The following is a 24,916-nucleotide window of genomic DNA, read 5'->3' on the forward strand; positions in this document are numbered from 1 at the left end:
TCTCGTGCACTTGCCCCAGCCAATGGTAGCGTCTCGCCATCTGCCGTTCAGAGACTCGCCTGTCATGGCTTCAGTCGTTTTGCGATGGGTAGTCTGATCTTCCCTGGGGAAAAGGGAGAGGGGTATAAGAAGACTCATTTAAAAAATTTATGTATTTTTATTTATCTATCTTTGGCTGCAGTGGGTCTTCATGGCTGCGCGCGGGCTTTCTCTAGCTGCGGCAAGCGGGGCTGCTCTTCGTTGCAGAGCGTGCAGTTTGTTGCGGCGGCTTCTCTTGCTGCGGAGCACGGGCTCTAGGCGTGCGGGCTTCAGTAGTTGTGTCTCATGGGCTTAGTTGCTCTGGGGCATGTGGAATCTTCCCGGACCAGGGCTCGAACCCGTGCCCCCTGCATTGGCAGGCGGATTCTTAACCACTGAGCCACCAGGGAAGCCTCAAGAAGACCCATTTTTAAAGAGGAATGCCAGTTAATAATGTAGGAGGGATGACAGGACTAGAAAATGACCATTTTGCAAGTAATAATTGATCCTGGCAAGGATCATTAATGCCTGCCTGACCCACTAGGCGAAATATTGGTGGGAACAGGAAACACACGTTTTGCCACATTTTTTTCCTTTGTAAGATGTCCTTAACTTTTGGTGACTAATTTCCCTTAATAATTACAAAGGTAAAAACGTACCTTTGCCATGGGGAGGTCTGCTGGCCTCGACTGTAATTAGCGTGGCCAGTTGTGAGCTTCGTACTGTCTGTCCCGAGACGCCAGTGTCACCAGGCTGTGATTTTCCCAACCATGTTTACGTGGAGCCCACCAGGATTTGTTGTGACAACGGCCAGGACTCTTCAAAGCCCAGTTTCGTGAGAAATTTTAGACGGGGGTGGGTGTTGTATACTAAAAGAAATAAAAGGAAATGTAATGTTTGAACCTTGATTGTATTTTGTCTAGGGAAAAAACAGCCATAGAAAATTCAGTTTCGAACAACTGGCAGTATGAAAACGGAATTGTCTGCTGGACTCTGTCACTAAATGCATGTTCATGTTCTCCGGTGCGGTAATGGCATCACCAGTAATGGAGAATGAGGGGTCGGGAGTCAAGTGTCATGATGTCTGTACTTCCAGTCGATGCCATCAAAACGTGTGTGTGCATAAATGGATGTGGATTAGATATAAAAAAGAGAAAAAGCAAATGTGGCAAGTGTTAACAATGGGCAAACCATAAAAATAAAAGCAGAAGAATTTGCCCTCTTTCTTTGGAAACACTTCTGACAAAGTAAAATGAAACAAATAGTCCATTTTAAACGATTTTCTATAGAAAATAATTTTTAAATGCTCTTCATCATTTTTACCTCGGCCTGAAGTGAATCCCTCCCGGGTTTCATATTTCACTGGGCCCTCAAGGGGCGTCCCCTGCCACCACTCTGGTCTGCAGGAGCAGACCCAGGTGGGCGTGAAGCGCAGGAGAGGGAGGAAAGGGACCGCTGGCTGGGTCCCCAGGGCGGGAATAAAGGACACAGACCACGCTGGGGGCGGGAGTGGGGGTCAATCTCCTGCAGACTGGTATTTGAGAGTGGGAAAGTGCCGACGCGATAACCCCCAGAGGCCGTGGCCATGTGTCTTGCTTTGGACGTGCTCAAGGTCAAAATCGCTCTGCTCCCGAGGCCGGTGGACACACACAAGGCATTGTTTTCCAAACACACACAACCCTGGGTGTTCTGAAGTCACCTTTGCAGGCTTAGAACATTTTAAACTGGTCCCCATTTTCCCTTTCATCATCTTATCATGCAAACATCATTTTTCATCATTTATTCAGCGCCACTCAAGATAAATGTCATCTTGTGAACTTGACCCCTTTCCCGCCAGCTCTGTCAATGTAGAATATGATGTGATACGAAATGTAAGGGTGAGAAAGAGAAAACTCCCGATTCCCAGGCCAATATTACTTTCCCAAGAAAATCTAAGTTTTACTGACCTTTCGTTACACTCTCTGAACATGTGTGCATGGAGGTGTTCCCTACACACCTGCTCGTGCATCCGAAGTGCTTGGCACTCGGGGAAGACGTGAGGCCCCCGGAGGCTCCCAGCATCTTTGTTCACGTGTGGCTGCTGCCGGGAGTTGCCTCCGCTGTTACAGATCTACTACCCCCAGGATGGGTCTGAATTGCTGGCTGAGGATCCCCAGAGCCCAACTCCCGGGCCTGTTTCCAGGCCCTCCCTCGGTTTCTGCTCTCTGCACGGGGAGCGCCCAGCATCCTGGTCTTGGCGTTCTCCTCGTAACTCAAGTCTCCTCGAGGGGTTAAAACTCCCTGCCCTCAGGCCCCCAGCTCCAGTGGTGTGTTTGCACCCTCAACCCCGACCCCGATGTTGACAAGCCACCGGGGGGGGCCCGAACTGCCCCCCACCCGCGCCCCTACCCCTCTTCACTGAAAGGCACCAACTTCCCGTGCGTGTCCATCGGAAACGTCTCCAGTCTTCCTTCGCACGGCTGCTCTCCTAGGCCGGAATCATCACTTCCGCCTGGAAGGTCACGCGGACCACCTACCTGGTCTCTGCCACCAGCCTGCCCACATGCTGACCCACCACCTTCCTTCGTCCAGCAATATTCTTGAAAACACAACTTCGACGATCTAACTTCCTTGGCAATAATCCTTCGATGGTTTCCTATGGTTGAGCAGATAAATCCCCAACTCCTCAGCATGGAGAAAGTGGTCCTTCACAACCAGGTTGCAAGTGCCTGTCCTGCTGTCTGTCCTGGGTCCCAGGGCCCCACACGGCCAGGCTCCACACTCTCGACCCCCTGCTGGTGCCCTCGTGTCCTCCGAGTGCCCCCTCAGCCCCTCTTGGAAGAGCACGTCACGTCCCAACGTCACGTCCTTTGAAAAGCTCTCCGTCCCTGAGCGCTGGGAATAGCTGGCTGTCCCCATCACTCTTTGACTACAGGACCTGTCCTGTTAAACTTAAATGATGGTTTTGAACCCTTCAAGCTGCCCCAGGTCTCAACTCCACGTGGGGCACCCAGGAGGCCCCCAGCAAACGTTGGCTGCGACCAAGTCCCAACTCTTACTCGGGTTCTCCTAAAGAGAGGCTTTGAGCTGACGTAATTCAGAGACACCACAGCCTGAGCACAAAAAACAGCCACACACACAACTGGAAAAGTTGAAACTGAATTACAGACGGGCTGAGAGTCAAGAGCAAATGTCGGGTGCTGAATCCCACCACACCAAGTAACACCTGAAGGGGACGCACAGCATCCTGCCGTGACATCTCGGCCAGGATGCTGTCTGTGCCCACAGGTCAGCAGCCTTGTGCCCAGAGCTCTCGGTGACTGATGCCACTGCCACCCAGGCCCAGGACGCAGGCTCTGGTCACGGTCAACAAGCAGGGCCTTCCCTCCATCCCTTCCGGCTCTTCCCGCTAACCCAGGGGCACCTCACCTGCGAAGTAAACCAACAGAAGCAGTGTCACTGCTTTACAGTAAGGCCTAATTATTATTATTATTTTTTACAAAAGGGGCAGAAGTGATTTGAATTAGGTTAATTATTTTCATGAAAAGACACTGGAACGTTTTAGACCTCTGAAGAATGTGTTCTGCATTACGAATGCTTTATGAAAACTGTTTATTTTGCAATAACTTAAAACTTAAGGAAAAACTATAAAAATATACTTCATGTGTATAAACTTCACCCAACAATGAACACTTTGCTTCATCTGCTTTCTCTCTGTCCATGAGCACAGGAAGGGAGGGAGAGAGCCGCTATATCTTAGGTGCATCCTGAACATTCATCCCTCGCAGGCGCTTCTGTCCCGTGCATGTTTATATCCCGAGAACACCGCTCAGCAGGCGGCACCTGCTGTGTCCAGTGTCTGTCTGGTGACTTCAAAGTTGTTCGGGAAGGTGCATCACACCTGGACTCGATGGGTCTAAGTGACAGACACTCGCGGGGAAGGAAGATGTCCTTTCCCACGTCCGAACTTCAGGTGAGGAACCAGGATCATCCCCCCGCTGTGCTGCACCCACACCTGCAAGGCTTGAGTCAACTGCTGACTCTTCCAGAACACGTGCCTTCCAAGTACTTGAAATAATCAATCAAACCTCAGGAACGTTCAACTGACGGTTTCTGAACTTTTAACCAATACATACAAGATAAATGAAAACGCCACCCATTTCCTTGTGCCGCGCCCTCTAGAGGCCCGTCTGTTAGGAACTAGGCGCTGGTACACCCCCGGGCAGCGTCATCGCTGCCCGGGGCCCGCCCCTCCCTCCCTCTCCCCTGCCTCCTAGAGATATAAACATAGGTATCTGAAGACAGTTCAAAACACAAATACCGAAATAGAGTTGTTTTTTGGTTTGTTTTTGTGTTTTTTTTTGCGGTACGCGGGCCTCTCACCGTTGTGGCCTCTCCCGTTGCGGAGCACAGGCTCCGGATGCGCAGGCTCAGGGGCCATGGCTCACGGGCCCAGCTGCTCCGCGGCATGTGGGATCTTCCCGGACCGGGGCACGAACCCGTGTCCCCTGCATCAGCAGGCGGACTCTCAACCACTGCGCCACCAGGGAAGCCCCAAAATAAGAGCATTTTAAATACGACAGACTGTGCTGCGGCCCCACATCGCAGGCGAATGAGCACCCCTTGGCCCCTGGTCCCGGCTACGACCTCAGGGACGCCCTCCCCTGCAGGGCCCCGGCGCAGAGCTCGGCTCTCTCCCGCAGCGCGCTGGCCTCCTTGGTGCCCCCGTGGGCCTGCCCGCCCTTCAGCAGGAAGTGGCTGATGAAGAGCTTCAGGCCCTCCCGCAGCAGGCCCAGCGCGGGGCTGTCGGACACCCTGAGGAGGAAGGGACACGCGTCAGTGACCAGCCGGCCTCCGTCTCAGCCCTAGGGACCCCGAAGCAGGGGACATACCTAGTTTCCATCTGGTCAGAATTCTCAAGTAAGAACTTAATATCCTATCTGTCAGAAATCATTTTCTGTTTGCTATTAGGCAAGTCTCATGTTCCTCAAATTAATGTTCAGGATATTATTAAAATTAAAACTGAAAAGCTACATGTAAGTACAACAAACTTGCTTTTATAAAACAACACAGGTGAAAACAATTTCTCTCCTCTTTCCCACGTTTTATCGAGAGAGCTGGGAACAAACCTTCCAAAAATTAAACCAAGGTCTTCAACTTCCGTTTCCATGAGCAGCGTATGTAACACTTTTCGTAAAAAGTGGACTCTGGGTTTGTCCAATTCACTGAATTCAATGACCTAACAGTCCGGGTAAAAAATAATAAAGTTACACTGTGGAGTCAACTCTGCAGTGATTTCTGACTATAGTTTGAGTAAAAAACTATCGCTCCCCTTGCCCCTCAACTAAGGCTATTTCCAGTTTTATAAAATGAACAGCTGTCATTTGACGCGGGGCCCTGGGACCGCTGGTGCACTGCTGCAGGGCGTGCACACCACTGGTGAGAGCAACTCGGCAGTGCTGAGTCAGGTCCAGGGGGCTGATGGGTACCTAGCGAATCAGGAATCTCATTCCTGGAGTTGAAACGTAGATTATCTCCATGCCTTAAAGAAACTATCCCCTAATTAAAACCATACACACACACACACACACACACACACACACACACACACACACACACAATTTAGACCCAGAAGAGACTAATTCCTAAATATAACAATCATAGTATACTTATACAGTGGAATACTATACAGCAGTAATAAAATCTAAGGACAGAACTGCAGATATCAACATGGATAAATTTCAACCTTATGCCAAATTAAATAACTGTAAAAGGACATCAAAAGCCTGGTTAACCACATGCAGACACCTACAGCCAGAGTGCTGCCTACAGCCAGAGCCCCGTGAGGTACGGAGGGGCCGGGCTGCCTCAAGGAGTCTCCAGGACCTGCTGCATCTGAGGGACACGCCACATTCTGTTCCATTCTGAGCTCAAACTCAAGTGAACCGAAGGCAAGACTCCCCCCAGCAAGGAGAAGGCACTAGCTCTCCGTGTTGTAAGTTCTCCCCAGTTCTGGAATGTGGGACGAGGCTCTGGCCCTCATTTTCAGTACAGTAGCCAAAACCCAAGGGCACATCTCTAAGGAACATGCAGTTAACTTGACCGGCGCTCTGGTGAACAAATACATCAACACAGACGGGAAACCGCAGCCTAGCCTGTCCCAAGGATCAGGAAGCGGAAGGCAAGAGGCGGGGCCCCCAGCTACGCCTGCCCCTCAGCTTCTCCCACAGTCCACACCCTCAGGACCCCCAGACCCCCGAGGTCCTACTGCCCAGGCCACCGTGACCCGCGTTTCATGTCTAGGCTTCGCTGCCCACCCCGGACCACCTCCAGAGCATCTGCGCTTCATCGTCTCTGACGAGTCAACGTGGGAATTCAACAGGGGCGAGGATGCCCCTGCTCTAAAAGACGTGCCACAGCCAAGGGAGGAGTGGCAGAAGCGCAGCTTCTGTACAGCTCCCACGGCCCCCCTTCTTCCTGACGGAGCAGCGGCCGCCGCGGGACTCATGATGGCCTGTACACGCACCGCAAGTCCCAAGACTGATTCGCGTAAAGGAGCAGACAACCGCGATGGCGCCTTGAGCTACTAGGCAAATTTACACCGCGTGCTCATCTGGCGATTTCCTATGATGGTCTGATAATGAGAGTGTTTTCCAGGTGAGTCAGGATCTAAGGAAACGCATATTCTTAAGGTACCAAACATACAGAATTACACCTGGCCCCTGAACTCGGCTTTGGACTGTGCAGTCCACCTACATGAGGACATTTTTCACTAAATATGCACTGCAGGACCACACGCTCCAAAGTTGGTTGAATCATCCCGTGTGGAACCAGGATGTGGAGGCCGACTGTAAAGTTACACTCGGGCTACTACTGTGCAGGGGGTCGGTGCCCCTGCGCACCCCCGGGGCTCAAGGCTCAAGCGTACGCTATCACTTTCAGCACTTCAAATCAGCTCGCACAGTACACACACCTTTAGAATGGAAAGTGGCAGTGACTTGGTCTTCAACAAGTGGGCCACCAGGTGAACCAAATTAGAGAAGTTAGTGGCTGGCAGAGTTTCTAAGTCCCGAAATTTGTCCCATATGCTGAACTGGAATGTCATCTAATATAAAACAAAGAAAAACAACAACAAAAAAAGGTAAAATTCAACAAATTATTAGAATAAATCACTAAAAATATAATCCAAAGGTACTGTATTCAGTTACTTAAAATATCCTAAAAATCAAGACTTTTTAGAAGCAACTACACTCTCCTTTCCTATATACAGTAGTTTGAAATAGCTTCACAGTAATTTCTATTACAGTATTTTCCCTTAAATCAGCAGAAACATTAGAAAAAGATGGTGCAACATAAACCAGAGGCACTCGCCGATTAAGTGGGTCATGACCCCTCATTTGTGACAGGGAAAGGTGACATGGGGACACGGCTCAGGTTGTGAGACCCTCTGCACACAGCTCTTGGCCGAGGTGGCCCCTGACTCAGGGCTCACATCCCAGGTGGGCCAAGTCAGCCAGAGTGGTTAGACAGGAGAGTGGGACACAGGCAGCCTGCCTCCCAGCTGTCACCTGAAAGCTCCTCGCGTAGTCACAGAACTTGCCCGCCAGGAATGCGTAGAAAGGGTTGTACGTTCTCTCTTGCAGACAGCAGTCTATGAGGACGTGAACGATTTCTCTCTCCTGCTGATCCTTAAGCCCCAGCCTGTAAGACAGGAAGAGCAAGGGCTAAACCTTCAATTGGCCAACCTTTAACAGCTTGAAGGCAGAAATCTTTCAGAGGAACACATCCTGTCTGGCAGTTTGGTTAACTGGGCCGAGTAGACAGGGCCAGGTAGCGGGACTGGAGCTCCAGGCCGTGCCCCAGCCTCTGGCCTCAGGGTTTCCAACAACGTGGCAGAATAAGGTGACCCCAGGCTCTACAAAGGCCTGTCACTGGTGACCGACCAACAAGAAACAGGGCCTCAGCTGTGGGCCCTTCGTGTTTTTTCTTTTTCCTAAAACGTATGGTCTGGTTTGCACGCAGTAAAATCCATCCTTTCAGTGCACAGTGTTGACTGTGGACAAGGATTTGTAGTCCTACAGCATTTCCCCTGCATTTCCTTCTGAACTTGAAGCAAATAAAGGAAAATTAATTATTAGACTTTTTAGATGTACTTTGTACACAGATGCTTTTCAATCTCATTACAACTAATTATAGAAGTTGTAATATAATTACAACTAAATTAAACAGGAAGTTTAATTTAGACGCAATCGGAAAGACAACTTTAACAGGAAGGTTTCAAGCAACTCATGACAAACAGCAGCCACCGGGAACTGTCGGGTGGTTACCTGACTTTTTCCAATCAAAACAGATCATAAACTGTCCTAATCTGGAGCTACCAGCGGTCAGTTAGCAGGAGCTGGACTGCAGCCCGTGGCGTGGGGCAGCGGGTGGGAAGGGGCAGGGCCCCGGCCTCCACGACGTGGCACACAACTCAACAACAGAGCAGAGGCTCGCACACAGGCTTACTTCAGGAGCTTCTCGAATGCATCCAGAAAGTCTTCACTAGTCATAACTGTACAAAATATGTTTCTCCTGATGTCGGTGTTCATTCTCTGCTTTCGGGCGAGCTCCAGTATCTTCGAGCTAACCTGAAAAGAGGGACGACCGGGCGTAGATCATACAGACGTTTCGGTTAAAGTTGTTCTTTGGTTTAGCGTAGTTACTAAGTTTCTAAGAAGTAACATGTGTAATTCTGTGGCTTGACCCAAGGCTAACTGTAAGGTGTGCGTAAACACACGTATGTAAACGCGGACCCTTTATTCTTGAGCAACCCCCCCGGCACCCCACAAAGGAAAACCAGCAAGAGGCAAAGCAAGCCCGCGAGGAGAAAACCGCTTGATCTGGGAGGCTTCGCGGGAGCAGTGGGTCTGCCAGTCCAAGTACCAGTGGAATGAAGGAGAGGTGAGAGGTAAGCGCTGCGGCCGGGGGGGGGGGGGGGGGGGGGGGGGCGGGGACGGCGGGGAGGGGGGGGAGGGGGGCGGGGAGGGCGGGGAGGGCGGGGAGGCCAGGAGGCCAGGAGGCCTGAGTGATCGTCCTGCGGTCCCCTGGCTCCACTCAACGCTGAAGTCCCTTTCCTAACATTTTGAGACTTTAAAAGGAAATAACAGAAATGGAATTAAAGGATGTCACAAAGCAGCAGCTACTTCAATAAGGTCTTCAAATAAACCCAGGGAAAGCCGCGTGGGGACACAGGTCACATGCTTGGTGGTGGCGAGCACGGGTCACGTACCGTCCCCGTGAGCTGCTTCCGCGGGGTCTTCTGCTGACCGCTGTCGATCATCGGGGCGCCACTCCAGGCGGACCCCACGATCCACCAGCGCCCGGTCCGCTCGGCGTTCAGGACGCTGTCCCAGGAGACGCGGAGCTGAGTCTCTGTCCCTGAGCCAGCGCCTCGCAGCTGATTGAGAAAACAGCAGCCAGGGGAGGCCGCGGCAGCTCAGAGCCTGGGCAACAGCGACCCTGGCTCTTTCCAGCTCGGGTAACAGCGTTTCTGGCGCGTGAGAGCTGTGATGGGTCACTGACAGCTGGGGCAGTTAACCAGTTAGGAATGACGCCGAAGTTCGAGGTAAACTCTCAGAGTGTGTGCTTGGGCTTTGTGGGTCTATCACCCAAAACACGTGTCTTAGAACAGCTGTCACGGGGTGGGGGTGGGGAGAGAGGCTCAGACTCAGGCAGGAGGCGCGCCCCAAGGGCCGGCAGTGAGGACTCCACCAGCAGGTGCCTGGGACCTGCCGGAGGAGGCCACTCTGGGTCTGACTGGTGCCCAGGCCGAAGGGCTCGCCCGTGGGCCCCACGCTGAGAAGCTCTGGGGAGCTTAAACAGACGAGCCCCCCACTCCCCAGGCTGGCCTCCCTGGTCCTGGTGGGACCCCGGCCCGGGCCCTGTTCCAAAGTGATCAGAGGTCCTCCCGCAATTCTCCGGCGCGGCCAAGGGCGGAGGGCTCAGCGTGGGGCGCACGCAGCTCACAGGGAGGGTCGCCCCACAGAAACGTGCAGTTGCCTTTCACGTCTGGGAATCCCCGCTAGCTGAGCGGGCACCTGACCTGTGGCTCCACCGCCCTCCGGAACTTCACGGGGGTTGGCGCAGACCCGGCAGCGCAGGCGGCCGGGAAGGAGGGTGCCTACCAGGGCTCTCTGCAGCTTCCGCAGCCTCTCCAGGGGCTCGGGGTCGTAGCCCGGGATCTTCCGCACGTCGTTGTTCTTCAGGGCCAGCAGCGTCTCCAGCATGAAGCGAACCTGGAGACAGACGCGAAAAGCCATTATCTCAAATGCTGGAAACCAAGGACGCTTCACCGTGGGGAGAAACACACCGCCTCTGCGCACATGGTCACCGCCGCCGAGGACGGGGCACGGGCGCCTCTGGGAGAGGCTGCACCAACCTCAGCAGCCGCCCAGGCCTCCCCGGCCGAGAACAGAAATCCCTCCCCCGCCCCGCGGGCCGAGAACACGCCCGGGCCGCGCGCCCTTCCACCCCCACCGGCCCCTGGTCTCAGTCGCCCTCCTTCCCCACCGCGTCTGCAACCCCTTCCCACTCCTGGCCTTTTTGCTTTCCTAACTTTTAACCTGGAAATGACATTGTACTTAGAGAAGACTTTCAAGGACAGCACAAAGACTTCTCACAGACCCTGTCTGAGATTCCCCGCAACGTTCACTTCAGCTGAGACATAACTCACACGCCAAGCGTCCACTGAGCACACTCGGGGCTGTGCAGCCATCACACGATCAGTTTTAGGACGTTTCTGTCAGCGCTCAAGGACTCCAAACCCACCCAGTCACCCCCCAGCCCAGCTCCTCCAGCTTCAGGCCAGCCCGAGCCAAATGCCTGTGTCTGCCGTGTCTGTTTTAAACGTGACCCCCGAGCATTCAACACAGGGACAGGGTCTTCGCTGGGACCCGCCCCCACGATCTTCCTCTCCCACCTGGAGCCGCACCCCGCCCCCTTACACAGCAACTCCACCACCACCTCCGCGGCCCCCAGGACCCTCAGGGGGCTCGGCCTACACCTCCCTCCTCACAGCTAACCCGAGCCCTCACCTCAGCATTTCAAAAATGGGCCAGTCTTCCTGTCCAGTCTGCGTCTCCTGAACAAACTACTGCCCACCTGCAGGGCCAAGCTGGTACCTGGGGTGACCTCTGACCCCTCCCTCTCTCCCCTTCCCCCCACCAAGTCTGGCCACCGCTATGTCCTAAACCCAGGTCCACTGCAACTCTGCTGATCACCGCCCCAACCCCCGAGGTGGCTTCTCTCTTTCCTAGTTGTAGCCAAAGTGACCTCAGCATGAAAACCTGCTCAGAGCCCTTCATGTGCCTCTGGGATAAAATCCCAGTTCCCTGCGAGGTTTACGAAGCCCCGAGGCCAGCCCCTGCCCTGCGCCCCTGATGCCTCCCCACAGGGACGCTTTCCTTTTTCCTCAAATGAGCCCTCGTCCTGCCCAGGGGTTCCCATGACTCTCCCGTGCCCCTCAAGTCTGCAGACCAGCAAACAAGGTAGCCACCATGAGCCCCACTTTCCAGACAGGGAAACCGAGGCCTGGAAGCCTCGGTCCCTTCGCTGCCGAGTGGAAGAGCTAGAAGGCCGAGTGGGCTAACCGCCCCACCCCCCGGCCCCTCGCCTTCCCAGTAAACCTCTTCTGAATGGCTGAATGTTAAATAGATCGATTCTTAAATTCACAAGAGTAAAGACGCAAGGTTTGCTCACACCTTGAAGATGAAGCCACAAAACCAGATGAGGCAGAAGATAACAGGGCTCATTACGAGATGAAATGCAATATTCACCCCAGATACTCATGTTTAAGTTCTGGTCAGTGTGAGCATTTAGGCAGTTAGGAAGCCGGGCAGGTGACGCACTCATACCCTGGTCTGGTCCCGGAACTTTCCGCCTGCCCCGCTGGCTTTGGCCTGGGCCTCAGTGATCAGTTCCTTAAGCGACAAAGCATCATCTTTTCTCAAGGAAAAGCCCACATTTTTCAGCATTAACAGGATCAGTTCGATATCTTTTTCTGTGAAAGTTCCAATAAGTTTTCTCAAAATGTCAAAGATGAGGAGAGACTGCACCACGTGGAAGTTATATAAATGGGCGATGATGGTGAACAGGTTGTCACACTCTTTCCCGTCACATCCGCTTTTATAGACGTCAGCAAACTTCCTCACCACAGCCTCCAAAAAGTGCGCGCCGACCTGGATGAAGAACAGAAAAAACATTACTGCAAACGTGTAAGAATCAAGTTAGCAAGTCATTCTCAGGGGTCCTTCTTTTAACTTCAACGCATGTTGAAAGAATTAGTACTTTTAAAATGAACACATAAAATGTACATGTGGCAGAATACGAACTCCAGCAGGGCAAAACCTCTAAAAACACAAGTGTGAGTGCCCAGTGCTTTACAGAGGAAAACACCACACCACACATGACGCAGAGCAGGGTGCCCAGCGCACACCTTCCCTCGAAGTGCACCATCTTGTCCTTAAAATCAACGAGGTGCTGTTCCGGCCAGCAGCCATTCTGATCCCTTGGAAAAATGAAATCGTCAAGAATGTTAAGGACACATCCGTGTCTCTAAAAATGCACTACTATCCAACACGGCTCACTTCTCCAGACTGGTTGGGCCTGGAGGGAGAAGGCGGCAGTGGGCGCCCGGCGGTGGCAGAGCGATGGCGACTCTCCAGCTGAGACACGGGGACGCGGATCACTGCAGCCGTGCTGGACCCTTGAAGGTGGACCGGGCCCAAGAGTCACCCAGTGACAGAACTAGAGGGTGTGGCCACTCACTGGACGGGAAAGATCAACCTTCTGCGTAACAGCAGCTGACTGAGCTTCTGACGGGGACGGTTCATCCGTGAGCAGCAGCAGAAGTGCAGGCTGGGCGGAATCACTGTAACCTACGGGCTTCCCCGCCGTCCAGCGGTTAGCGCTCCGCGCTTCCACCGCAGGGGCACAGGTTCAAGCCCTGGCCGGGGAACTGAGATCCCACAAGACACGAGGTTGGGGAAAAAAAAAAAAAAAAAAGCCTTATAAAGCCTGAGCCGTAGGACACCTGGGCAGGGCTGGTCATAGAAGCAGGAGTGGTAGTTAAAATCCCGGGTGAGGATGAGATCAACCGGACAGAGTGTCGCAGGAAAACATACACGTCACTGCCAAAATGCAACAACATAAATGCCAGAGGAGCCCAGAGAAAGGCACCAGATCGGCAGGAGGGAAGAGTGACTTCGCAGAGGCAGCTCTGACAGACTGGATGTGTTCTTTAGTTTCTGAAGACCTGAGAATAAACAACTTTAACCTATTAACTCCCAATTCAAGCCTCTTCTCTAAAGATAAACCTGAAGAATATACTCTCCTATCATGACCACTATATTACATTCAAATACAACTTTAAAATAGAAATTAGAATTCTGCGGACATCAAGAAAAATTCAGGTATAAAATATACTCAGGTATGTTTTCAATCACACAAATGGAATTATTTAATCATATCAAAATCTGTCAAAATCTCAGATTCCATTTAATGTCTTCAAAATAAAATATAAGAGTATAGCATTAAAAAATAGGAATAACATTCACATTGCTAAAGTTATTTAAACAAATAAATTAATTCTGACACAGACCTGTGTTAGATTAAATCGGCACAGACCTGAGTTTTGATTTTTCAGCGACTCAGAAGCAACTCAGTAACTGACACCACGGCTTCGTGACTCACGCTCCTCTTTGCATGGATTCCTGAGGATGCTTTTCTCATCACAGGCCTGAGAGAAGTTCAGTGGAACCAGAGTTGGGGCAGCTCAGCCCCCTCTGGCACCAGTTTTAGTGGCTGTCGCTAGCTGAAGTCCCCTCACGACTTGCCCTGGAATGATCACTTCAGCTGTCCCTCACGCTGTTAGTGAAGGTTTAAATGAGAAGTGGGACCAATAATCTCCCATTTTCAAATGCAGGGGATTCCTGATATTGTGTAGGTGGTCAGGGTCTGCGGCCTTTTCTGTAACTCAATGAAATGCTGTATGTACTGAAACCTTTTTTTTTTTTTGCGGTACGCGGGCCTCTCACTGTTGTGGCCTCTCCTGTCGCGGAGCACAGGCTCCGAACGTGCAGGCTCAGCGGCCATGGCTCACGGGCCCAGCCCCTCTGCGGCATGTGGGATCTTCCCGGACCGGGGCACGAACCCGTGTTCCCTGCATCGGCAGGCGCTGAAACCGTTTTGATTGTCAAGTACTCCGGGATGGTCCAGGAGGACCGGGGGTGCACTAGGACAGCCTATAATGGCACTGAATGAATCGTGGCCATCACAGGGCACTAGGAAGGGATCCAGTGATTCCATTACGCTTTGTAATGAAGAGAAGGGACTCACAGCCCTTAGAAATCAAACAATTATGCAATTCCTTAAACAGCTGGTGCAGATTAGCTGAGGAGAGTTTGCTGTTCAGAGGTCTCGGGGCCCACGCCCCCTCCTCTGTCCTCGCCTCCCTGTGCCCAGGAGGTCCCAGAGTTGCCATCTTTCAAAGTTCTCACTGGGACTTCCCTGGTGGTCCAGTGGTTAAGAACCTGCCTTCCAATGGAGGAGATGTGCGTCCAATCCCTGGTCGGGGAACTAAGATCCTACGTGCCGTGGGGCAAGTAAGCCCGTGCTCCAGAGCTCCTGCGCCACAACTAGAGAAGCCCGCGCGCTGCAATGAAGATCCCACGTGCTGTGACTAAGACCCAGCCCAGCCAAATAAATAGATAAATAAAAATAAATCTCAATAAAATTTTGACAGCAAGTTCTTACAATATGACCTCGGCTAGAGGAGAAAAGCGTGGCCCAGAGGTTTCTCTCGGGAGGGTGAGGGAACCTGCAGTGGGAGGAAGGGTGGAACTCCAACCGCACAGCGGCTCACAAGCACTACTTTAACAGCACTTCCTCGGGCCAGGCTCCTGCTTATGCTCCCAGTCTCCCAGCCTGAAGCTGCCAGACTAAGCCTCCAGGGGAGGGTGGGCAGGCAGGTCGCCAGGTGGCTGGTCTCCCCGCCCAGCACTGCCCTCACTGCTGAGCCTCTAGCAGATGGAAGGAGAAGGCCTTCTGGAAAGTCTGTGCTCTTTAAAGTAAGCCCTAGACAGCCCCACCCTGTAACGCCCCAAATGGTTTTCAAGACCAATTGTGAGCAAGTCCTAGAAAAGTGGGAGGGGTGTGAAGAGTGCGCGGCAGGGGGAGGTCCACAGCCCGGCCTTCAGGGGCTTTGCTGCGTTTGCAAAGCGGGGCTAAATAAACACCCGCCCCACTCATCCTGCTGGGAGTCCGGAGGACTTACACCAGGGGATCAGACCTGCAGTGACACTTTGCTGCCGAGGCCTGTTCCTGGGAGGAGGGCAATCAGAAGGCAGAGGGGCTCAACACCACCCCCTAAAAGACACTGTCCCACATAAAGATCCTCAGGGATCATCGAGTTCTCTGGTAAATATAAAGCTCATCTGGAAATACACCTCGCTGGCCTACTCACTCACTCACGCGTCTGTCCACCTCAGTGTAAAGTCCTCTAACCAGACCGATTTCCCTCAACAACCTGCAAGCAGCCACATGGAGGGAGTGGATGCTGACCAGGAAGGTTATGATATGATATCACTGTGGGAGGTGACAAAAGAGGACCCGGGACGAGGTGGGCCTCCCTGAGGCCAACACAAGGGTCACTGACCAACGACCAAGAACACGGGGCGGGCCGGATGGCACGGGGATGCTATTTCCTCAGCAGCACCTGCTGGGTACCAGGCACCGCACAGGCGATGCTTTAGACGCGGTGTCCACTGAATCCCGACAAAGGCCCCACTTCACAGACACGGGCAGGTCTGTGGCCCACCCAGGGGCACCGAGGCTCCAAGCCCAGGCACTGTCACGTGTCCCCTCGCTTCGTGCCCCGTTTTACCTCACATTCCGGTGGCCTCTCGCTCAACACAAAGCCCTGTGCTCTGAACAGCTGAAACAGTCACTGTTTCCATGGGGAATACAGAGAAGACGAAGGCAAGTCCACGACGTCAGCCCAGAGCGACAGAACTAACAGACAATAAGGCCGTGTCAGAAGGGACCAAGCGCAAAAGCAGAAGTTGGCCGACGTCACGTAGCTGCCGAGTGTGGTTTAGGATGATACAATACAGACAAGGTGGCCTTGAGCCGTGTCAGCTGATCACTGACACAAGCAGCACTTGGACAGCTAATGGCTGGAGAGAGGCAGCCCTACCTCGATGCCAACTGTGCAGTGAAGAATGCTGACCAGGAGGACATGCTCCATCACCAGCCTGGCGGGCATGGCCGTGTCCGGGGCGCACGCGCTCAGGAGGACGCCCGTCAGAGTGTCATTCATGTCCTTCCTGCTGTGGCCCATGTACAGCTCCTCCAGCTGGCCACTGATGGAGGCCAGGTTCGGCTCACTCAGCCTGCAGACAGTTGGAAAGACAGAGCGACAGTGCTGTTTCAAATCAAGAATTGTTTTTTCAGGTCAATTAAAAAAAATTGAAAAAGTTATTAATACTTCCAATAGATCCTCTTTTGTGTATGTATTTGACCCACGAACAATTCTTATCCTGTCCCAATAATCCAGTATATATGTACATAACACAGAATCTTCTGGAATCTTCAATAACATTAACTGCTGTCCTTCCAGCTGAAATGTAGCCACAGTAAGGCACATGCAGGATTCCCTTCAAGACCGCAGAGACTATGACGAGGATACTCCACTGATGTCCTTACCCCATCTCCCGGGCAGAGGGAGGGAACCATCGTTAGCACCCCCATATGCACTGTTGGAAAAAATCCCCACGTTTCCCTTTTCTGCTAGCACAAAACTCTTTTATTTCCTAACATGGAGATAAGGGCCACTGGGTAGGGATGGGAGGATGCATATGCACTGCAGCTGTGCTAACTCTGAACACCAAATGGCATGTTCAGTAAGATTCCAGGATGCACCAAGAAGAGTGTTTTAACTAAAAAGAAATTTAAAAAAAAAAAAAAAGGGCAACGCAGGCTTTGGTTTAATTCCCAGAACCATTCCTGTGTTTTCAGGAAAGAGACAATCTCTTGAAGTTACACAATACACTGTCTCGAGGTTACCTGTTAATCAGACCTTTGACCTGTTTCTTGAGCCTCTCTAGTTCTTCCTTTTTCTGGGCATCCACTGTCTCCTCTTCTCGCCTCACGTGGGGTGGGATGTACTTTCCACCATTTTCACAAAGACTCTGCTTGAAAGAACAGAAATAAATTACAAAAAAATGTACGGTGACTACAGCCCACCTTTCCCCTTGCTACACTCACACTTAGATATTAAATTCCCAAGAACTGGGAGACGCTGTCACTACTGACTACTGCTGCTTCATGAACATCAGCTATCTCCCGAGTGCCCACTCTAGTCCTGGACAAGCACGCCATGGCCCGGACGATGGACATCACTATTTACATTAACATCAACACTACATTTCATCACCTTACTTTTCCCTCTGTAACTCTTCAGACTTGGCTGCGCCCCCCGCCCCCCTTGTCTACCCGACAGAGCCCCGTATTCTACACTTCTGCCAGCCTCAGTTCACAGTGGGCACGGCAGCACACAAACACCTAAATTAAGTGTATCACCAGTTTTGGAGAAAAAGCGGTCCCAAGTAATTTCAAACCTGTCAAAACCAGTATCTAAATTTACATGATAAAATCAACCCACTGCTCACCATTTCCTAGATTTTCAACTGAGAGGATTACAAGTCATTACCACCGACCAACACTCCCTGACAAGCCTTTAGGAGACAGACATTTGTAAGGCGTGATCCTTGCTGTCAGGCTTTAAGCTTAGCTGGAGAAAGCACATTTTCATACACAGAAACTTAATCTTAAGACACCCGTTAGTTAGTATGTCAGTTACACCGCCACAGGCTGTGGAAGAGACTTGGGAAGAGTCAAAACTTAAAGTGCTAAGAGAGGAACTGACAGCACTTGGGCACTGCTCAGAGTGCCAGGTGCTAAGGCACCAGGGACAGAAATGAAAGACGCTTCACATCCTTCAGGAGGGGAAAAGATTCCCCAAGATGTCTGACCTTCACAGATAAACACAAACAGTGAGAAATCGCGGAAAGGCCTCGCAGACAGAAGAAATAACGTACGCAGAGGCAGAAGGGTGAAATGGTGAGAAGTGGAGAAGGAAACACAAGTAATGCCATAAGGCCGCCTTCAAGGTGCGTGTGCAGGTGAAGCTGTTTTAACAGGCAAGGGGCCGGCGCGCGAGGCCTTGTCTGCTCTGCTGTGGGTTCTAAACCTGGTCGTCAGTGTGAGACTTTATCCAAGGGAGTCTCGGAGATCAGCTCTGTGTTTTAGAAGGATCCACCCCAGGAGCAGCTGGACAGAAAAAGGACTAGGTGTGGGCAGAGGTGACTCAGGGGTGTTGCAGGAGTCCCCAGGGTACACGGGAGGTGGGAACAAAGCTTGGGGGAGGGGAGTCAAAGTCAGGTTTGGAGACTGAGGCAGTAAACCGAGTGAGGATGTGGCCTTAGGACAACGGTGGGAACGGCCGGTAAGTCCCTGGGATAGAAAAGTCTCTAGGGATGTTTTCTCCCTGTCTCTTTATTGTGGAAATTTAATTAACCCGACAGACCCATACTCAGCTCAAACAATTATCAATACATCAACTGTGTCACTTCTGTCCCGTGTTCTGCCCCCCACCCGTTATTTTGAAGGAAATTCCAAAGGGCTCAGATTGTTCACAATCTAATACCTTATCGTTTGCGTCAACATCCTCCGCGGAACTTTCACTCCTGTCTTCATCTTCGGCAAAACGGACTCTCTTCTTCCTCCCTCCCTCCTTCGCCCTCCGGTCCGCTCCTCCGGCTTCCAGCTGTCCCGCCCCCGCCACCTGCGGGTCCTCCCCCTCGCTCTGCGCTCCCGCGTCTGCTGCCCGCTCGCCTTCGTCTTCCGCATCCTGCTGCTCCCGTTCGTCCTCGCTGCCACCTTCGGGGAGTGCCTGTCCCGCATCCTCCTCCTCCTCCTCCTCACTGCTGCTTTCATACCAGCCACTACTCTTCCCAGAGTCCAGGGCTCCCAGGATGTAGTCGAGCCCATCGCGGGCAAAGCTCAGAGGCACGGAGCTTCCGTCGCCCTTCTTTCTGCGCTTGTTCAAGCCGAGGCACCGCTCCAGCTTTCGGATCTCTCGGTCCTCCTCCTCGTTGGCCGCCAGAAGTGCCCGTTTCCGGGCTGCGGCTGCTGGGGCCTTGGTCCTGCCGAGGGGACCCCTGGCCTGGGCCTGGCCGGCCTTGGCCGGAACCGGGGGAGGTCGCAGCTCCTCGGACGGCCGCGAGGCCCGCCGTGGGGACGGCTGACCGTCCTCCTCCTGCGTCGCCTCCGCCCGGGGGCCGCTCGCTCCGCCGCCGCCGCCCGGGCCCGGGCCCTGCGCGGGGCCGGCCGTCCTCTGGAGCCGGCGCGCCTTCCTCAGGTGCCGCTTCTCCTTCCTCAGCTCCCTGCGGCTTTTCCTCCCGCCCGGGCGCACGCGTCCCTGAGCCCGGGGCCCCTCGCGGCCGCCGGGCGTCTCGCCCTCCGAGGTCGCCTGCACGAACTCCTCCACTGCTAGCTTTAGCCGCTTCAGGGCCCCCTCCCCGCCGCCCCCAGGTCCGCGGCGCGGCCCGCGCCCGGCGCGGCGCTTCCCACGAGCCATGTGCCCCCGGCAGCCCCTCGGGAACTGGGCCGCAGGTCTCGCAGACGCCGCTACTTTCCAGGACGCGCCGACGCGCGACTTCCGGTCGGGGCCAGACTTCCGGGAGGAGAGCGGCGCGCTGCGCGGGGCGGCGCACCCTGCTGGCGGGAGGGCGGCAGCGCAGGGAGCCGCACGGCTGCAAACGGTGCCTGCTCTTAAGGCTGTAAACTGTAACTTCCGAATGAGCACAAATACATTCTCGTTTAAAAACGAAAACTTTAGAGATTATGGTAAAGAAGGCTCCTAACGACGTTCCACAGCAGTAACCGCGCTTACGGGGTAGGGGTAGGGGTGGGGGTGGATCCTTGCGGACGAGTGTGCGGGTGGAGCGCGGCTGGAGCCATGGGAGCCACGCGGTGTGTTGCTGCGTGTTGCTCACGGGAAGCTTGGTCCTGAGCTCACTGCTCCTTTCACTCAACCTCAGGCCTCAGGTCCCACCGCGCTCCGCGTAAGGACGCACCTATCCCGTATTAGGATTGCTGGGCTTCCCTGGGGTGATGTTCCCTGATTACCGCTCCATGGACAGCCGCCCCCCCAGAGTTCAAGTCCGCTGGAATTTGTGGACGTGACCTCGTGTGGAAATAGGGCCTTTGCAGATGCAAAGTTAGGAGGAGGCCTTGCTGCATTGGGCGAGCCCTACATCCAAAGACAGGTGTTCTTAAAAGGGAAATTGGGCCTCACAGCTCACACACAGGTAGAAGGCCATGCGATGTCCGAGGCAGCGATGGCGGAGATGCTCCTCGAGCCCAGGAACTCCAAGGATTGCGGCCACATCAGAAGCTGGAGGAGGCCTGGAGCAGGTCCTGTCCAGCAGCCCTGGGAGGGATGCACCCCGCCTACACCTTGATTTCCGACTTTCAGCCTCAGGACCGAGTCTCTGTATGTCTGTTTTAAGCTGCCTGGTTTGTGGTGCTTTGTCACTGGGAGATTTGTACTGGGAAATGAGTACAACACATGGGAAGGTGGGAGCTGGGGACCAACAGTACTCAGGGCTTAATGGTGACCAGCAAAGAAATCTTCCTGGAGGGACCAGAGTGACACCTGGATGGAAGTTCAAGCCAGGGCTCCGGGCTCGGTTCAGATCCTCACCTCACTGTTGTGTGACCTGCTCAACCCACTGAGACTCAGCATCCCCGTCTGCAGAGTAGGGTGATCAGAGTGCCAATCCCACTGGGCTGTCATAAAATTAATCAGATTTTTTTTTTTTAGGTAAGAAGTAGATTTATTTATAGAGAAACACACTCCTCAGAAGGTGAGAAAGGCGCCAGGGTATGGTGTTGTCAGTTTTTATGGGGGTGCGTCATTTCATAGGCTAATGAGTGGGAGGAATATTCCAGCTATTTGAGGAAGAGGCGGGGATTTCCAGGAATTGGGCCACCGCCCACTTTTTGATGCTTACGGTTGGCTTTGGAACTGTCGTGGTGCCTGTGGGTGTGTCATTTAGCTTGCTCCTGTGTTACAGGAAGCGTGTACTGAGGCTCAAGGTCTAGTGGAAGGCGACTTGTCCGCCATCTTGGACCCATTTGGTTCTAATCAGGCTATGTCATTCTTGTGCCCTGCCCCCTCCCCTCCTGCTTCATCCCCGCCCCACCCCCCAACCCCCGCAGAGATTTTACTCCCATATTCTTCTGGGAAGCAGAAGGGCAATGGTCCGTCTTCTGTTACTGCTTCAAGCCTGGGTAGGGGCGTTGACCCTGCCTGTCAGGGAGTAAAAATCTCTGGGTGCCTGATCTAGGGGCCCCAGGGGCAGGACAGCTCCTTGTTTTAAGTCAGTATGGGTTGTAGTCCTTGCATAGCCATCATCTTGGTGTGAAACTGTTGTAACTGCTTCCATAGCCTTTCTGTGAATCTCCTTGGTGATGAAGCACTTTTTGTAACAGCATCAGAGTACAAAAATATCTATAAATAACAAAAGACTTAAAGGGCATGGCTAAACATCTGATTACAGGGCTTCCCTGGTGGCACAGTGGTCAAGAATCCGCTTGCCAATGCAGGACACACGGGTTTGAACCCTGGTCAGGGAAGATCCCACATGCCCCGGAGCAACGAAGCCCGTGTTGCACAACTACTGAGGCTGCGCTCTAGAGCCCACAAGCCACAACTACTGAAGCCCATGGGCCACAACTACTGAAGCACTTGCACCTAGAGCCGGTGCTCCACAGCAAGAGAAGCCACCGCAGTGAGAGCCCTGCGCACCACAACAAGGAGTAGCCCTCGCTGGCGGCAACTAGAGAAAGCCTGTGCACAGCAACCAAGACCCAACACAGCCAAAAATTAATTAAGAAAACCCCAAACATCTGATTACAGTGTAATCGATGAAGAAGCATGGTTACAATAAGCAGAATTACGAATGATTACATTTAACTTAACATACCAAATAATCTTAGTTAAATGTTTCTCTTTAAGGTACCTCAGGGGCCCTCTGAAGTACCTCAAAGTTAGCTGTAATTCAAAAATGACTGAACTAAAATTTGGTGTGTGGGAAGTTTGTCAGAAAGTTTTAAAACACTTGGTCAAATAAGATCGTAGGTCACTATGAGACAATAGTTATTCCTTAACCAAAGTTACAAAAGATCTCAAAAGCCAATACAGATCACTTAAAGGCAAAGAAACTCATACTATCTGTTATTAAAAGCAGCATTTCAAGAAAACTTTGGAGGGAGAAACCAAATCGAGTCTTGTCCCAGCCCACTCCCAACAAAATCCACTTACCCAACTACATTTAATCCAATCTTAAAAACTCCTGATCGTGCACAACTCTTTTCAGTATTTTTTTCTCATTCCTCCTACCTTCTTTTACTGAAAACATACATCTTACTTTCCTTAAACGTTTTTTTTTTCACACTGAGTTACTTTTCTTGTTGACAAATTTGTAACAGATAAAGGTTTTATTTGACCTCCAGTAAACCGAGGTACAACAGAAGTGTTATACTCAACATTGATGACTCTAAAGACATGTCTATGTTAATGAAACCAACAAGCTTAAGCCTCCTCCAATATCAGATATCAGTTTAGTGCTGAATATTTTCCAGATGACATGGACCTGGAATTCATTCTGGCCAGATTATTTTCTGAGTATATATAAGTGCTTAAGTTTTTTAAAAAGCCAATTAAGTAGCGCTCCTTTATGAATTCATTTTTGGCAATACCACACACCTACAACACACATATAGATACGTATGAACACACAAACACACACAGAGGCCTCATACTTCCCATTCCACAATTTCAGTCCTGAGCCAGGTACAACATAAAACCCATCAGTTACAAGGGGTTGGATTCAAATCGGGCTTCTGGCAGACGGAACAAATCAAGGTCACCTATCTAGATGGCTAAACCCTTTTTACTAGTGCTTACAGAAAAGACATTTAGGATTTCTATTTATCCTTGACAAGTCAAGTTCTAAATGACTCTATTAAAATTTGCATTTAAAAAGATGGCAGACCCCCACCCACCCCCATTTGCACTGAGAAAAGAAATTCCGGAGTTTTGTCTCCTAGAATAAAGATAGAGTCGAATAGAGAGAGAGAGACCTACGTTATATATGTATATATCTCGAGGGGGGAGAGAGTGGGCAGGCGGGGAGCCAGAAGGAAGCAGGGCTGGGCGTCGGCGGCTTGGACCTTCACCCTGTCCCATGGGGGCTGCTGTGGTGAGGGTCCTGAGGCTGCCACCCACCCGCCCCTCCCACCATGCCCACCCACCCTCCGGTGCAGATGCCCACACCCACACTCGGCCTTTCAGCTCAAAGGTCCACCTTGGGCACCTGGCCCAGCCAGCTCTGTAGGAGGGAGCTGGGGGTCCTGGTCCCAAGGGGCCTCCCCGGTGACATTCCCTCGGGGCCCCGACGCACTCACCGAGCCTCCTCCCCCCCATCTCCCTCGAACTCTGGGGCGGGGGTCTGGCTGGAGTCCTTCCAGCCCAGCTGCCAGGCGACCTTGTCCCAGCTCCCTCTCCCCAAGCTGTGAGTGTGCGTGTGTCCTTGTTGAGGTTCTGTGTCATATTGCAAATATAAACAAATAAAGGAAGACAGTTTAAAAAGATAAAAAAATAAAAAGAGGGCAGAGATAAGGGTTCCTGAGAAGACCAGATAGGACATTTGCATCTCAAAGGTACAGGCAAGTTCCTCCTAGGATGACTTTGTTTTCCCTTCGTTTAATACCTACAAGCCTCTTAAGAGAAACTGGGAAGGGACTTCCGTGGTGGCGCCGTGGTGAAGAATCCTCCTGTCAGTGCGAGGGGACACGGGTTCAAGCCCTGGTCTGGGAAGATCCCTCTGCTCGCTGCCCGTGTGCAGCGACGAAGACCCAACGTGGCCAAAAAAAAAAAAAAGATAAATAGGGGAGGTTTTGGGAGAGGTAAAATAAAACTAGTGAGATTTAAAAATTAACTTCTTTCTTTTGTTCCACATGGAACTGACACCACCTCCCTGTTCTCCCTAAGCAGCTCTGCGGGGCTCTCGGTTTCTGGTCTGTCCCTCTTTGTCACCTGCACTGTGGGGCTGTGGTCTCCTCACGTGACTACCTGTGAGGGCTCGTTTGGAGTATTAACCGCTCTTTCGCAGGCTGAGTCGTGAGCCGTGTCTGATTCGCTCTGCATGGAGAGCTCCCCAGACCACTGTGTCCTCAGTTCCTGGAGTGAAGTGACAGGGAGGAGGGGTCTCCCAGCTGGAGCCCCCAGGCCTGGGGCGAGAAGCAGGAGGGGGGGTCCCGGGGCACGGCCCCCCGCCTTCCTGAGCACCTCCTCCCGGGCCCTGGCCAAGGGTGTGGCTGATCCCTTCCGGGAGGGAGAGGGAAGGAGTGAGCAGTGTGGGCTACATGCCCCCCCAGGTCTCCCCAGGCTCTCGCTCCTGGTAAAGCCCTGCAGCCCGTGCCTCTCTCTCACTCAGCATCTTCTCTGGTACTAATAGCAGCTACCCTGTTTTAACAGGAACCAAATGAATTACATTCACTCATTCCTGCCGGGTGCTCTGAAAGAAGGGGTCTGGCCCCCAACAGCTGCGCGGAGGCAGCCAGCTTCCAGAATCCTCGGCACCTGCTCCAACCTGGGACCAAGCTTGCTCAGAAGTTTCTTTGCTCTGAAGCCACGACTTCGAAGACTTCGTGGCGGCTTGATGTGGGCAAATCTCGGGGTTCTTTTTCAACCCCAAGATCCTAACGTGAAGGAGGCCTTTGCAGCGGCTCTGGCTGGCTGGCGCTTGGA

The 24,916-nt window shown here is 52.6% G+C and overlaps 1 protein-coding gene across 2 annotated transcripts; it reads right to left on the reverse strand.

Moving 5' to 3' along the window:
• Positions 1 to 4,269: 4,269 nt before the first annotated feature.
• Positions 4,270 to 19,736, reverse strand: NOM1 (nucleolar protein with MIF4G domain 1). Of its 2 annotated transcripts, XM_060156271.1 has the most exons (11): positions 18,743 to 19,736; positions 17,101 to 17,228; positions 16,232 to 16,427; positions 11,892 to 12,215; positions 10,164 to 10,274; positions 9,269 to 9,436; positions 8,506 to 8,627; positions 7,566 to 7,698; positions 6,971 to 7,102; positions 5,127 to 5,236; positions 4,270 to 4,812 (listed from the first exon to the last, which is right to left on the reverse strand). In XM_060156271.1, the coding sequence occupies exons 1-11, from the start codon at positions 19,673 to 19,675 to the stop codon at positions 4,638 to 4,640; spliced, it is 2,532 nt and encodes an 843-aa protein (XP_060012254.1). In that variant the 5' UTR covers positions 19,676 to 19,736; the 3' UTR covers positions 4,270 to 4,637. The 2 variants fall into 2 exon arrangements, 1 of the variants encoding a protein (XP_060012254.1); XR_009541859.1 differs by lacking the exon at positions 4,270 to 4,812 and having other exon boundaries at positions 7,598 to 7,698.
• Between the last annotated feature and the right edge of the window lie 5,180 nt (positions 19,737 to 24,916).

The sequence above is a fragment of the Lagenorhynchus albirostris genome, chromosome 8 (genome assembly GCF_949774975.1).
Source record: "Lagenorhynchus albirostris chromosome 8, mLagAlb1.1, whole genome shotgun sequence".
Taxonomy (NCBI): domain Eukaryota; kingdom Metazoa; phylum Chordata; class Mammalia; order Artiodactyla; family Delphinidae; genus Lagenorhynchus; species Lagenorhynchus albirostris.

Excerpts from the sequence above, each read along its gene's own strand:
- NOM1 (XM_060156271.1), bottom strand. The coding sequence starts at position 19,675 with ATGGCTCGTGGGAAGCGCCGCGCCGGGCGCGGGCCGCGCCGCGGACCT. Across the intron at positions 9,437-10,163 it reads GGAAGCTGCAGAGAGCCCTG|CTGCGAGGCGCTGGCTCAGG; the intron begins GTAGGCACCCTC and ends TTTCTCAATCAG. Across the intron at positions 4,813-5,126 it reads CTTGGTTTAATTTTTGGAAG|GGTGTCCGACAGCCCCGCGC; the intron begins GTTTGTTCCCAG and ends CTTCCTCCTCAG.